At 40.1% G+C, this 15,594-nt stretch overlaps 1 protein-coding gene across 1 annotated transcript in view; it reads left to right on the forward strand.

The window, feature by feature from the left end:
* The first annotated feature begins 875 nt into the window (after nucleotides 1–875).
* LOC134677899 (homeobox protein DBX1-B-like) overlaps nucleotides 876–15,594 on the forward strand; it is a 30,810-nt gene continuing 16,091 nt past the window's right edge. The window contains exons 1-3 of the mRNA XM_063536344.1: nucleotides 876–1,020; nucleotides 7,453–7,524; nucleotides 7,807–7,952. Of these exons, the coding sequence (XP_063392414.1) occupies nucleotides 912–1,020; nucleotides 7,453–7,524; nucleotides 7,807–7,952 (327 nt within the window). The 5' untranslated portion in view covers nucleotides 876–911. The remainder of the gene's footprint in view (nucleotides 1,021–7,452; nucleotides 7,525–7,806; nucleotides 7,953–15,594) is intronic.

Raw genomic sequence — 15,594 nt, forward strand, 5'->3', positions numbered from 1 at the left:
GCTCCTCATATTTACTAACATTTGTTCAGCGACTTTTAAAATTAACTTGTGTTTTGATTTTTAATACACTTTAAAGTTTATTCTAAGACGCAATGTATTGCAAATTTTGTTATGTTTAAGGCGTGACAAGCAACGTCAATCACAATGATATGGCGTGGCGATGGCGTCCATTGAAGATTGGCACAGTAAGGTCTCATTCCCACGAGCGCTTTTACAACGCGCGCTAAAAAAGCGCTTGAATCTGTCCGCACTCTAAATTCGATTTAACGACCAAGACTTAAAAGTCGAAAATCCAACATCGCTTGATAAAAAGCGCTACCGCTGTCGTGTGAATAAAGACACATGTATCCATTTGTGTCATACAAACTCTTTTATAACGCGCGTTGTAAAAGCGCTCGTGGCAATGAGGCCAAGTATATTAAATAAAAATAAAGCCACACACACACGCAAAATGAAGCTGGCGTAAATGAAAATGCAGATAATTCGAGGCTAATTCCCCGTCGCGGTCGCGCGTGCCGCTGACATTATTATGTTTGTGCACTACATTATTTCAAACGAAAACGACGCTCATTTTTACATTTTGGGCATTTTTACAAAAGTTATGGACCATAGACAATAATCAAAAAAACACCTTGTGTAACTAATATACGAAACGACAGAACGACACCCCCTTATGAAAACGTTGATGAGTTAGAGTAGACCAAGAAAAGTCTGCATCTGTTTTGATAGTCCACGCAGTGTAAGTGTCATTTTAAACGTCACACTTCTATTTTATGACGTATACCTAAATAACACGTGCACTGCGTGGGCTATCAAAATCGCTGCAGACTTTTCTTGGTCTAACTCTACCTAGCTTTTAATCTCAGCCAGTCTTTAGTCGGTTTTCTTTTTCCACAGATTACCGGCAACCAATGATGACTCCGTGGCCCATCGCGAAGCCCATCGCCAGCCGACCCATCCCCGTCCAGCATCAGCACTTACAACATCTCCTGGCTCACTGCCACCACCCATACTTGGCTGGTGAGTGTACCATATATAGGACAACAGGCAACCAATGGCTCCCAGCACTTACAGCATCTCCTGGCGCACTGCCACCACCCATACTTGGCTGGTGAGTGTACCATATATTAGGACAACAGGCAACCAATGGCTCCCAGCACTCACAGCATTTCCTGGCGCACTGCCACCACCCATACTTGGCTGGTGAGTGTACCATATATAGGACAACAGGCAACCAATGGCTCCCAGCACTTACAGCATCTCCTGGCGCACTGCCACCACCCATACTTGGCTGGTGAGTGTACCATATATTAGGACAACAGGCAACCAATGGCTCCCAGCACTTACAGCATCTACTGGTGCACTGCCACCACCCCTACTTGGCTGGTGAGTGTACCATATATTGGACAACAGGCAACCAATGGTCTGGAATAAAAATAATCTCAAAGTATACCCTGACAAGATTTTATTTAGCCTCCAGGGCCCAGTTTTATAAAATTACAAGTTACAGGTTACAAGAGTACAGGCTACAGGCACCTGTAATGCACTGTGAACGGCTACAGGTGTTTTATAAATACACATAAATTATTACAGTTGTAAAGAACCACGGTCAATCTCGATTACATGTGAAATCTACAGGTGTGAAGGACATCACTATTTTAAAAAAAAACGTCTGTCATAGATACTCGGTGCTCTACTAAATGATGTGTTTTTGTTTGCTGTAAAATATTAATTACTGGAAAAATGGCCAGAAATGAAGGAAAAATCGAGTGGGAGAGCGGCGATCCATGCCAAGGATATACTTTTTGGGCCGTTTTCAGATTCAGATTAAGTTAGATTTCATGAAATATTTACCTAATAAGTAAATAACATGTAAATAAGTACTCTTTCACATTTTTACATGTATCGTTTCGGTAGCGGCTCAAACATTAATACGCTGTGTATCGAAAATTATGAATAGTACACTTTACCATAATGTGAATGCACTATAATACTTAAATAAAGAGACGAATGCTAATAAATCAACGACAAATATCGGGAATAATCCCTTTCCATTTCCAAGTAGATAAAATAAAACGAATCGTCAATAAAATCAGTATCAAACATATTGTCACTTTATTTCCTATTTACTATATATTACAGATACATTAACAAAAACTGATAAGGTCAGTGCATGGAAAAATATGCATGCCCTGGCACAATCGTTGGCGTTGGTGCTTAACAATAAAGAGTAAAGTTTAAAATCTCTCAGAAAACGAGTCTACAAGTAACTGCTGTTGTGCTGTTACAGGACTCAAGACGTATGTAAGTTTTTGTTACAAGTGTACCAATCTACACTTGTAATTTACAATATTTTTATAAAACGCTTGTTCGATTATGAGTTTAAAACTATAAAACTCCCGTATTTTCGTCTATGGTTGAGCTACAGGCACTTGTACCTGTAACCTGTAAAATTGTAACACAGTACTTTTATAAAACGCAAATTGTAAAAAACGGAGCAAGTGTTGCCAGTAAACGCCTGTAAACTTGTAACTTGTAACTTTATAAAACTGGGCCCAGCAGCCACTCGTACTAATTTATTTTACCCACTGGCAAGGACACTTTTAACACTTTTAGAGATAGACCGTAAAAAGTCTGCAGCGATTTTGATTGATAGCCCACGCAGTGCAAGTGTCATTTTAAACGTCAAACTTCTATGAAATTATGACGCATAAATAACACTTACACTGCGTAGGCTATCAAATCCGCTGCAGACTTTTATTGGTGCGACTATAACAGCCGTTAAAAGTCATCGAATGTCATTGACGTAAGGAAGAAAATATTTCACAATTGTAATCGATTTTACTACAAAAATATGCCAAAAAAGATTATTATGAAGATAAATAGAATCATTCGCCTCAACTCTATTGACGATACCCTGACATAGACAAGCGGAAGTATCAGTATGTCACACAAATCTGTCAGCATGTCTCAAAATGTCATACATAACCTCATACGTCTCATAACCTTAAAAAATTCAATATACAATTATAACACAAATAAACCCATGTTTTTTACACCAAGATCAATACAACAAAAAAAAGCAATAACTTTTATCGATCTGCCAATATTTTTATTGCTATACAATACAATAATAGGTTATAAACACGCTTGCGTTTCCAAAAAAACGCCTTTGAAAAGGGCCGTTGTCCATTTTGCCTCCGTTTAAAGCCCCCTCCAGACTATGTCCGTGAATCGCGGCGCGACGTCGCGGAGCGAACATATCGCGAAGTTGACGTATGACTCCACACTCGCACACTTCACGGCGATTTCGCAGTTTGGTTTGCGGCAAGATGGCGGAAAAGCATCAGCTGATCGAGTTTAACTGTTAGTTATCTATGGCATCATACGTGATTTAGCTGTTTTTCCATTTTGATTTCTTGTGAAACCGTAAAATATAGCTGCTTAATGTAATATAAACATAATATAATTAATATTTATCTGGCCACAGAAGAGCCAAAATAATGTGTAATGTGGAGTCTTGCAAGTTCGCGCTTCGCGTCTCCTTTGACGCGGGCCGAAATACCGACAAAAAACGGAGAACAAGGCGCGAAGACGTGAACAATCTGCGAAATCGACGCCACACTTGCGTTCGCGGCTTCGCCCGCGATTCACGCGCATAGTCTGGAGGAGGCTTAATGTTATTGGATTAACAAAAAAAGTAAACTGCGGTCTATGGCAACAAAAAAATCCGTTTATGGAGCTACTTACACACCAATTGTCAGGATTCAAGTTATTTGGTTGAAAACCAAAAAATAAGCTTTTATATTGCGTGAATTTTGATTTATTAATGTAAACCAATATGATTTAATTTCCTTCCTCTAATATTTTTATCACTGATATTATGTAATTACTGGCTATGTTAAAAGGTGTAATATGGCATACTAGAAAAAAGTGCACAACGGGACTTAATCGCGTATTTAAGTTTTAAGATTTACCTCCGACGTTTCGAGGACGGCGTTGTCCCCGTGGTCTCGGAGAAGACTGGCTCAAGTTGACATCAACATCTTCTAGCCGCGCGAGTTTTTCGAACTACCCGCACTTGGTCTTGTTTATCAGTTTGAACGTTTTGCGCACTAGGGATGTCACTCTGTCGACACACAACACTAACGATATTCGATTTATCGACTGTCGATATTTGTCGGGACGAGGGTTTTAAGATCTCATCCACATGGAATCCAGTCATTAGTAAATGTAAGCGGAAACGAATATCGACAGTCGATAAATCGAATATCGTTAGTGTTGTGTGTCGACAGAGTGACATCCCTAGTGCGCAAAACGTTCAAACTGATAAACAAGACCAAGTGCGGGTAGTTCGAAAAACTCGCGCGGCTAGAAGATGTTGATGTCAACTTGAGCCAGTCTTCTCCGAGACCACGGGGACAACGCCGTCCTCGAAACGTCGGAGGTAAATCTTAAAACTTAAATACGCGATTAAGTCCCGTTGTGCAGTTTGATAATGTTTAATAATCGTGAAAGTTTAAATCAGTGTTTTAGAAAAAAGTGATTTGTTAGATGAATATAGCGAACGCATTATTCAGTTGCAGCAAATTTTAAAGTCGCATTTTTTAGCGAAGCAAATTTTCATGTTCCGTATATTTTGCTAACGCCTTATTTAGTTGCAGCGTATTTCAGGAACGCATACTTTAACAAAGCAAATTTTCATGTTAGTTATATTTTACAAACGCCGAAAAGATGTGTGTAGACAGTAGGTAAAAAATATTTCGGGAGCACCTTTAGCTAAAAAATGAGGCTAATAAATAATAAGAACATAAATCAAGCGTTGGCTAAAAACTGCGATTACTGAAATTTGCTGCAAATAAATAAGGCGTTTGTGATATTAATCTACTAATAAATTATAATGACATTAAAAAATCGTTCGCTTAAAAATGCGATTACTGAAATTTGCAGTAAATAATTAAGGCGTTTGCGATATTAATCTACTAATAAATTATAAGGCCATAAAATAAGCGTTCGCTAAAAAATGTGACTTAAAAATTTGCTGCAACTGAATAATGCGTTCGCTATATTCATCTAACAAATCTTTGTAACGCCCAGATGCTAATATTTACTTTAAAGATAAACTAAACGTATGTTTATGTATCAAATTGGGCAAATAATGCCCCTTTTGTTGCGCGAACAATGGCGAATAGAAAAGAATTGCTTTTTTAAACCGCTATGAGGTGGTCTTTTTAAATGTATCGCAAAAAGAGGGTTATCTATCTGTCTGTTAACTTGTGGGCTTAATAGTGGCAATCGGGTATCTCCGAAAAAAATGATTTGCTAAAATTACTAGAGATGCAACGAATAGTTGTTTCGCTGGATACCGGATACCGGATATTCGGCCTGACCAACGGCCGAATATCAGGTATTTGGCCGCCGAATATTCGGCTGGCAGAACTATACCTTCATTTCGGTTTTTCAGGTGCGCATTGTGTAGGTTTGACCTGTTTCCTTAACATTTCTAGATAAAGATAAGATAAGATAAGATAATACAGATACGATTATGACCGTGACTGTGCCTTAAATTCACATTGTTTACTCCGAAATCAAGCAATGTTACTATCCGGTATCCGGCCGGATAGTAGGTCACTATCCGGTATCTGGCCGGATATTAAAATAATGGCCGGATAGGCCGGATACCGGATAGTAACCGAATATCCAGTGCATCTCTAAATTACTGTTATATTATAAAATTCTTCTTCATACATTTTAAACTTGTATTTGTACCTTAAGGATGACTCACGCTAGACCGGGCTAGGCCTGGGCCGAGGCATCCGACACGTCATTTTCTATGACGGCTGATCGGTGATCACGTGGTGCTTTCCGTAGAAAACGAAGCGCCGGAAGTTCCGGCCCGGCCCCGGCCTGGTCTAGCGTAAGTCATCCTTAATTCAGACACACCACATTCACGGCAAGATTCACCAGACTTTGCAATGGTATAGTATGACAGTGTCACCGTCATAAATGTCAAGTTTCTTTGAAATAATGGTGTAATTGTGACACTTAATTCACTTTGTTACTTCAAAGTCAGCGCACAGTTAACTTAGATGGACACTAATAGGGAGTATTACTGCAATGTTCTGCCGCCAGAGTGCAGCACTAATTTGTCTAGTAAACCATTGATTAACTTAAACATACTAGGCCTTAAACAGTTTTTTGACAAGTTTTCACTTTGGTGTTCACTATGACATTGATGCACCAAGGCGGTTTGTTTACAGGTGGCCTACCGCGAAACGCGAAGATCGAAATCTCTGTATCTGCCTCTCTATCGATCGAATGGGCAAGAGTGATAGACAGGCAGAAACCGAACTTTCGATTGTCGTGTTTTACGGTAGGCCATGTTTTGGCCTAGTGAAGCCCTCTACGCAGAGTTTTGAGTAATATTCTCTATTCAGACATTTTATTTGTAATTACTAATAGGGAATATTAGGCAAAGCTCTGCGTAGGTGGCACCACTAGCACATATAGTAAACAAATCTCACCACCACTAGCACATACAGTAAACAAATCTCATTGACATCATCAATGACACATCATGCGTCACGGTGAATCACATGGCCTACCGTGAAACACGACAGTCGAAAGTTCGGTTTCTGCCTCTCTATCACTCTTGTCTATTCGATCGATAGAGAGGCAGATTAAAGAAATTTCGATTTGCGCGTTTCGCGGTAGGCCACCCGTAAACATACCGCCTTGGTGCATCAATGTCATAGTGAACACCAAAGTGAAAACTTGTCAAAAAACTGTTTAAGGCCTAGTATGTATAAGTTACTCTATGGTTTACTAAACAAATTAGTGCTGCACTCTGGCGGCAGCACATTGCCACCAACACAAACACACAAACACAGCCGACTCTAAGGGAGTCGCGATGCGACGAGGACGGTTTCAAGAAGGTGGAGAAGAGAAGAAAACCGGCTCGCCAGAATCAGTGTGGTACCGCACCGACTGGACCTAACCATCTGCTGCGTCCTGCAACACCGTCAACGCTGCTGTATGTGTCCCGTCTACATTACCTTACGAAGGCCGACGACCGCATTCATCCTGAGGGTCGTGAAGTCGGAATCTCGACACAATGCGAATTTTAATTCGTTTGTGCTGAGCGTTCCGACTGAACATCTAGCGACCTTCACCAAGGAGGAATTTTGGCCGAAGGGTGTCAAGTTTCGGCGGTTCCGCGGCCGGCTCCCTGACACTCCGGGGTTGCGTAATGCATCGCAGCCATAATGTGTTTTGTAGTGTTTAGTTTTAAAATATTGTTTTATTATGTATGCTAGTTTTAAGGTATTTATGTATGGGCCACTAGTTGCCTGAAATAAAGATTTTCATTCATTCATTTTCATTCATTCATTGCAGTAATACTCCTTATTAATAATAGGCAAACAAATAAAATAGACGCCATTTTTGTTACAGTGAGACCGTCGCAGGCGCACACACAAGTGTTTCCGCTGCCCGGCGCCTTTCCCTGGGCACACAGTTCGCGAGGTAGGAAAATACTGCTTTACATATAAAGTAGATGTCCTATCTATACTAAAAACAAAGTAAACAAGTGCGACTCGGACTCGCGCACGAAGGGTTCCTTGCCATCGCCAGTGAAAATTTTAACTGTCTAGCTATCACGGTTTATGAGATACAGTCTGGAGACAGACAGACACTGGAATCTTAGTAATAGGGTCACGTTTTTACCCTTTGAGTACGGAACCCTAAAATACTCGTTGATAAAAGCTAGTATCTAGAATTAAATTTAACAAAAAACTTAACAACCAGGTAAACCTCGGCGGGGCATGATGCGGCGCGCCGTGTTCTCCGACCTGCAGCGCAAGGGTCTGGAGAAGCGGTTCCAGGTCCAGAAGTATATCTCCAAGCCAGACAGGAAGAAACTGGCTGAGAAGCTGGGGCTCAAGGATAGCCAGGTCGGTACCAGTTGTGTTAAGGCGTCCAGATTAGTCATTTTTTCGCCAATCTGATCAAATTGCCCGATCGAATCAGGAGGTGCGGACGCAAACTAGGGAGTGCTCCCGGTACTGGTTTTCTAAACAAACAAGTACCGGAACTGGGAATTCCCGGTTCTCGCCATACAAACTCAGTACCAGGAGCATTCCCTAACGCAAACGGCAATTTGGTTCGCTGATTCGATTGCCCGATCAAATCAGGAGGTGCGGACACAAAAATACCAATTTTCGAAGCTAGTATCTATGGAATGCTAGGATCTGTAGGGCTACTGCCAATACCGAAAATCGTCAATTGCGGGGATTTTTCACTGTCACTATAGTTACGCCTTCATTGAATTAAAAGAGAAAGATCCCCGCAATTTGCGAATTTCGGATTTCGCGGTAGCCGCCCTGTACGTGCGTTTGTTTATGGCTCTAAAATTGGTGAATAAATTGTGTACGTGTGGACGCCAGATGAGATTGGCGCTAATTATTTTTATTATCGACCGATTCGATCAGGCCCGTCTGGATACCGCTTCATACATTTTGGTTGGTCCATTTTCTATAAGAGGGTAAATTCTTTTTTCGAGAGTTCGGGGTTGGTCCCATAGTAAAAGTTGCTCAGTATAATCCCAAAACCTCCCGGGCAACGGGAATGCAGTTATTTTTTAGCCACCATGTACTTATATATCGTTTGTCTTTTCGACTTAAGTGGGTATATAGTATGTAGATATTTGTAAGAAAGGGATAAACCATAATTTAACTAAATCATGCCCGTAAAGTTTTATGAATAACGTTAGCCTTTAAACTTATTAAATATCGACTAAATAAAAAGCGCCACGTTGAAAACTCAATTGATTTTAACACCCCAAAAACGCCTCTGAAAAGGCCCAATAATCCTTAATCAAACCTGCATCTAAATATCCGTTTCCGTCGTAATTGTTTTAAACCTTTCTCCCCTCCCCTAGCGTGTAAGTGACAGCCCCCTAGAGGGTAGCTTTTTTGTAACACCCGGGCCCCTATGGGGTGTTTCAGGGAATAACTGTATTTTTTGAATCTGAAGCGTTTTGACGGCGTTAAGTCGGGTGGTGTTTTCGTAATTGTTTGTGATTTTATATATTTATAATAATAATATTGTACATGACTTTAATAAAGCTCTCCAAGGGGCCTCTACGTGTTGGATGTTTGTCCCCACGCAAGCCTATCAAAAGACCGGGATTTATAGGCCCGTGAAATCCAAAATGGAGTACAAATAATAATAATATTCTTTATTGTGCATAATGAAAACATGATTAAATAGGTATTGTATTGTATTGTATATTGTATTTTAATTACTCATAATACTCATCACTTATAAAATAAAACCCCCCTGGCCTGGCTTAAAGGACTCGCATGTCTCCATAATTATTAAAGAAACTAAAAAACTCTACATAAAGATAATAAATGTGTTTTTTTTAAATCGTAAAAGATTTTTTTTATCGAAATTACGTGTTCTGTGGCATCTTATCAAAAGTAAGCTAAAATTTAAAAAATATATAGATGATAGATGATCTTTAAAAAAGCTCAAAGACTTTCCCCTTCCTCGTATCAATTTAAAAAACAAAAGACTGGGGTTGTTTATTTCCGCCCCTGCCGGTTTTCACTTTTCATTTCCGGTCTTAAATTCGTTGGATATTTTTATGGCTACGCTCCTAGAACGATATTTAATTGTTTAATATTCTTAGCACAAAAATAATGTACTTATACTCTGTCAAGCTATTTCCATCAGTAATAAAAAAAGAGCGGAAGATTTTAAAAAATGTAGTCGCGAATAGCCTTCGCCGCTCATAGTAAATTTGAATGTCGCGTTTTTACAAGCTTTTATTTAGTTTCACCTGACCGTTGTCTGTCTGTCTGTCTGTAATCAAATCTTGCAAGTTAAATTTGATCCACTACCCGGTTTCCTATTGAGCTGAAATTTTGCATACATACGTAAGTCTGGTGACAATGCAATATTATGGTGTCATCGAGCTGATCTGATGATGGAGACAGGAGGTGGCTATAGACAGGTGGTAGTAGACTGCTTCTACACCACCATGCGCAAGCGAGCTACATCCCTTGTGCGCAGAGTGAGGGCCAGCTCCAACAGCATTCTGAGAATGTTGGCAGGCAGAATCGATTGCATGTACTTGAATAACTGCTGCTTGATACACGCACGCAGAAATAAATAAATATAGTTATTTTAAGGATAGTTATGTAGTTCTAACACTAGGATAACACTATTTATATTACTAACACAAATGATCCTCGATGGTTGCAAATAAAGAATTTATTATTATTTTCTTTATTTATTTTTCTTCTTAAGTTAGGTTAATTATAATATGGATATAAAAGTAAAACATAAAAACACTTACAAACAATAAAAAAAAAATTATAAACACACATATTATTATTATTATTTGTTTCTCCATTATGGAATTCACGGGCCTACAAATCCCGGTCTTTTGATAGGCTTGCGTGGGGACACAGATCCAACACGTAGAGGCCCCTTGGAGAGCTTTAATGTCATGTAGAACGCCTGCTGGAACCCGTTCACAGGCGCAACAATAGACACCCATGAACCGGTCGCAGCAGGCATTGGGACTATTGTAGAAAAAGTGAACAGCGTTCCGGTCTATAGATTGATGTTTGGGTGGACAATGAGACTGGGCTATTGTAAAAGAGGTCCGGACACCTGCCATAACAATGTTAACACCGTCATCGAGGCAGGCGGTGACTCGCCGCTGACTAGATGGGCCCCTGAAACTGCCGTCGTAAAGACGACCAGAGCAACATCGATGTGAGCGGCTCAGGGGTGTCGAGAGGTGTGCGCCGCTTTCTACCCAGTGGCTGTTACCAGCCACTGTGCCAACTCGCGTCTTATGCATCTTTCACTTCCACCCCTGGAGCATATAGCTCTAACGACTCCTCTCTGGACGGCCAATGAAGGCAAGCCAGAGCTGAGAGTCCTGCGGGTCCCCTTGGGGTCCACTCCGACCGACGAAGACACGCCGGAGACGGAGACCCTGACCGACTCTCGGGAGCACTCGGGTCCGTGGGGTCGTTACTCCCCAACAGCTCGCCACAAGCTGCCCTGCGGGCTTATTATTATTTTCTTCAAGATTTCTCTTTCTCAGCCTAAGCTGGTAATTAATATTATCTACGGGCCGGAGCCAAGTAGATGATATGTGCAATTAGGTTTGACTATTTTTTTCATCCTCTTGCAGAAACTTCCGTACGATTCTGCAAGTATTAAGTATAGCTGCTTTCTGTAACTGTATATAAGTATTTGGTTTCAGGTCAATAAGTTTCAGACTGTGGTGGAGGTATTTAGGGATTACACCAGTGGTTGACAAAACTATGGGGACAATGTAAACTTTTTCCTGATTCCAGATCCTGGTAACTTCATCTTTAAGGTCAGTATATTTTTGTACTTTTTCAGTAATAGTTTTATGTAGGTTGTGGGTGTTGGGGACAGCGATATCTATTAGGTAAGTGATTTTATGTATTTTGTCAGTCAAGGTTATATCCGGTCGGTTATAGTGAGTCGTTCTGTCGGTGAGTATGGCGCGGTCAAAGTACATTTTGTGGGTTTCATTTACTAGAATTGAGCTAGGGCTATATTTGTAATAGGGTGTGTTACTGTGTGGTATAAGATTGAGTTTATGAGCCAGTTTTTGATGTACGATATTTGCTACCTGGTTGTGTCGATGGGTGTAGTCGGTTTGTGTAAGATTAGGGCATGCTCCGGTGATATGCTGAATTGTTTCTGGATGGCGGTGGCACTTTCGACATCTATCATCAGAGAGTTGAGGGTCTTTTATTATAAATTTTCTGTAATTTCTTGTGTTTATGATTTGATCTTGGATGGCAATAATGAAACCCTCTGTTTCAGGGAATAAATATCCGAGTTTTAAAAATTTATTTGAAGCTACAGAATCTACGTGTGATTGTGCTAGGTCCTGGGGGTGTCTACCGTGTAAAACTTTTTTCTTCCACTGTTCTAATCTTAGGGCCTCGTAGTTTATATCAGTAGTCGGTGTTTCCCTCTCCATTAAATTCAAAGGGGTGTAGTTTGCGTCACTGCATACTACTGCTTTATGCATGTCGCTGCTGTTGGCTTTATGGAAAAAAAATGTTTTCAGGTTACTTACTTGTTTTGCCCATAATGCGTTTAAGTCTATTAATCCTCGGCCTCCACTTTCTCTTTTCAGACACATTCTTTCTATTGCAGATTTGGGATGGTGGTTATTATGTTTTGTAAATATTCTTCTTGTGGTAATTTCAATTTGTCGGATGTTCGTCTTGGTCCATTTAATAATTCCAAATGAGAAAACCAGAATTGGAACTGCATAACTGTTTATTGCTTTTATGAGGTGCTTTGCTGTGAGTTGGCTTCTGCATATGGTATTGACTCTTTTCTTGTATTCTTCTGTAAGCGTTTTCTTTATTTTGAAGTGATCAATGCCTTTCGATTGCTGGTATCCTAAATATTTGTATAAATCAGATGGTTCCATTGCAGTTATTGTATCAGTGTTATCTATTGCGTAATCACCTGGTCGGATCTTACCTTTAATGATGTGTATAGTTTTACATTTATCTAGACCGAATTGCATTCTAATATCCTTACTAAATTGTGCTGTTGTATCTATTAATAATTTCATTTCTTTATCAGTTTCTGAGTACAATTTTATATCGTCCATGTAGATTAAGTGTGATATGTTTGTTTCATTATTGTTATGTTTCAGGATATATCCGGCTCGTTGGCTACGCAGTAGATGAGAGATCGGGTTGAGTGCAAGACAGAACCATAAGGGACTCAAGGAGTCACCTTGATAAATACCTTTGTTAATGTTGATTTCTCTAGTTTTAATCTGGTCAAGATGTAGAGTAGTCTTCCACAATTGCATGATGTTTTTAAGAAAATGTATCAAAACTGGATCTATTTTATATATGTGTAGTATACGTATAAGCCAAGAATGAGGTATACTATCGAACGCTTTTTGGTAATCAATGTATGTACAATGTAAGTTTCTTTTATTACTTGAGGCATGTTTATGTATTAATGAATCTATAATTAACTGCTCCTTGCATCCCATGTGGTTCCGTCTGCACCCTTTTTGTTCTTCAGCTATTATATCATTTTGTTCTATGTGTTTGGTAATTTTTCGGGTTATTGCGGATGTGAGGATCTTATAAATGGTGGGAAGGCAGGTAATCGGTCTATATTGCGATGGTTGTGCTGTGTACTTACCTTTTGGTAGCATGTAAGTGGTGCCTTTTGCGATAAATTCTGGAATTATCTGCTGACCTTGAATAATTTCGGTAATGTTTTTAGCTATTGCCTTATGGAGGACGTGCAATTTTTTGTACCAGAAATTATGGATTCTATCTATACGAGTACCTGGGGATTTCCAATTGTGTAATCTGCTCGTGATGGTTTTTATGTCTGACTCGGATATTGCTTCAAATTTCATTTCATCTATTGCTTCCCATCTTCTTTCTTCTTCTTCTATCCAGCTTGCTTCTTCATTGTGATGGACTTCAGTCTCCCAGATACCGGCCCAAAACTGTTCTAGCTCACTTACCTCGGGTATTTCAGGTTCATTTGTCGTTGTATCATCTGTCGGGTTGTTGAGCTGTCTGTAAAATATTTTTTCATTGGTACTGAATAATTTATTATCCTTCTTTCTTTTGAGTGCTTTGTTATACCTTTTTAATCTATGAGCTTTGAGTGATAACTTCTGTTTCAGAGTGTCCATATATTCTTCAGGTTTCCTATTGTTGTTTTCGTGACTGCTGTGAACTCTACAATTTTTAAATATTTCATTTACCCGATCTACGACTTTCCTTGACCTATTGTTATTAATATATTGTGTTAACTTACCTATATCTGATCGCAACTGAGCTATGTCTTTTTCTAATCTTATACACCATGCGGGTTTTCTTACGTTTCTACGACGTGGTTGGTCACATTCTTCTATTTTAAATCCTAGTTCCTGTGATATTACCAAAGCACTGCAATAGACTAGTGTATGAATATCAATAAGTTGCGTTTCTGGTGAAATAAACTCATGTAGTATTTTTTGGTTAAATAGTGCTACTAGTTGTATAAGATGTGCGTTATATTTGAGTTTCGGCAATTTAGGTCTTAGTATAGGGTCGGTACCGGTATATTGGCTTAACATAGTTTTAAGGTTTTCGTAAAGTCTCTGTCCTACAGAATCAGATAAAGGTGGCATTACTTCATCTTCAGTTTGCATGTTTGTGGTCTCTGTTGGTAAATATGCGTCCGGAATAGTTTCTGTCAGGTTCTGGGTAATCGTACTGGTTGGTGTCGTGGATATCTCTAGACTAAACATGAAATCTGTACTAGAATTAAGTTGTGTGGATAGTTGGGATGGTGATATAATTTCGTGCTCTAATTCTACTCTAATTTCCTCTCTTATTCGTGTCAATTCATCATCAGAAATCATTTTGTTGCGTATAATAGTTCGTCGTTGGTCTGAAACTCTTTGTTCCGAAACATTTACTCCCGGATATTGTTGCATAAATTTATCGTGTAAAAGTTTTCGATATACTGTGAAATCTGTTTCTAATTTAGTAACTTTATAGTATGTACGCATGATAAATAGGTTCACATCATTACTCCATCTCATGCGTACTCGTGGTTTACCAGCCTTGGTGGACGCAGGTTGAAAAGCATTTGCTTCCTGCGTAGCACACAAGGTTAGTGTTGCTGAGCTTGGTCGTGATTTATTAGTTAACTCCACAATTGATGGAGTTACTGTCCTACTTCTCAATTCTCGGCAATTCCGGGAAGTATCTACAACAGTCTGAGACTGGGTAGATAATTGTGTACGAGCAATTTTTCTACGCGTTTTTACTCTTTCTGGCGAACTCTCCGAATCAGAGTAATTCAAGTACGACGCAGGTGACGACGGGATTGACGAGAACAAGGAAGCTGGCGACGAAGGACATGGAGAAAACGACGTAGTAATTGTAGATGCAGGGATCAAGTTGTCTTCGGCTGTAGTCAATTGTTCGATGGGAGCCCGCCTGCTCAGCTCCGCATCGCCGCTGGTTCGCATGCTGTGGCACCCAGCAGCGGCTCCAGGTGCGCCCCGACGATCGCCCTCGGGAAGCGGCCCGTCTGCGGCTGTAACAGATTCTTCGATGGGAGCCCGCCTGCTCAACTCCGCATCGCCGTTGGATCGCATGCTGTAGCATCCAGCAACGGCTCCAGATGCGCCCCGACGATTACCCTCGGGTAGCGGCCCCGGTCGCAAACTTCTTGAACGTAACTGCATATTATCCTAAGAGGGAAGGAAAAAAGAAGAAGAAGAGATAGGAAAGATTGGGATCTTAGTTAAGGAAGGGTAAAGCCTAGATGTTATTGGCAGGTATTTTTGTATCTCCCATATTGGGGTGGGGTGTGGTCTAGATGGTTCGACCTTGATATTCGTAGTATCACCGACCCGTAAGCCCCCCCACCACGGCAAGGTTGATCCCTAGGGGGGTTATTATTATTATTATTATAGGAACTCTGTGATGAAACAACGCAACCTGATTGTGTTTGGGGTTTTTAGAATTGTCTCGATGAGTA

Source organism: Cydia fagiglandana, chromosome 27 (genome assembly GCF_963556715.1).
Source record: "Cydia fagiglandana chromosome 27, ilCydFagi1.1, whole genome shotgun sequence".
Taxonomy (NCBI): domain Eukaryota; kingdom Metazoa; phylum Arthropoda; class Insecta; order Lepidoptera; family Tortricidae; genus Cydia; species Cydia fagiglandana.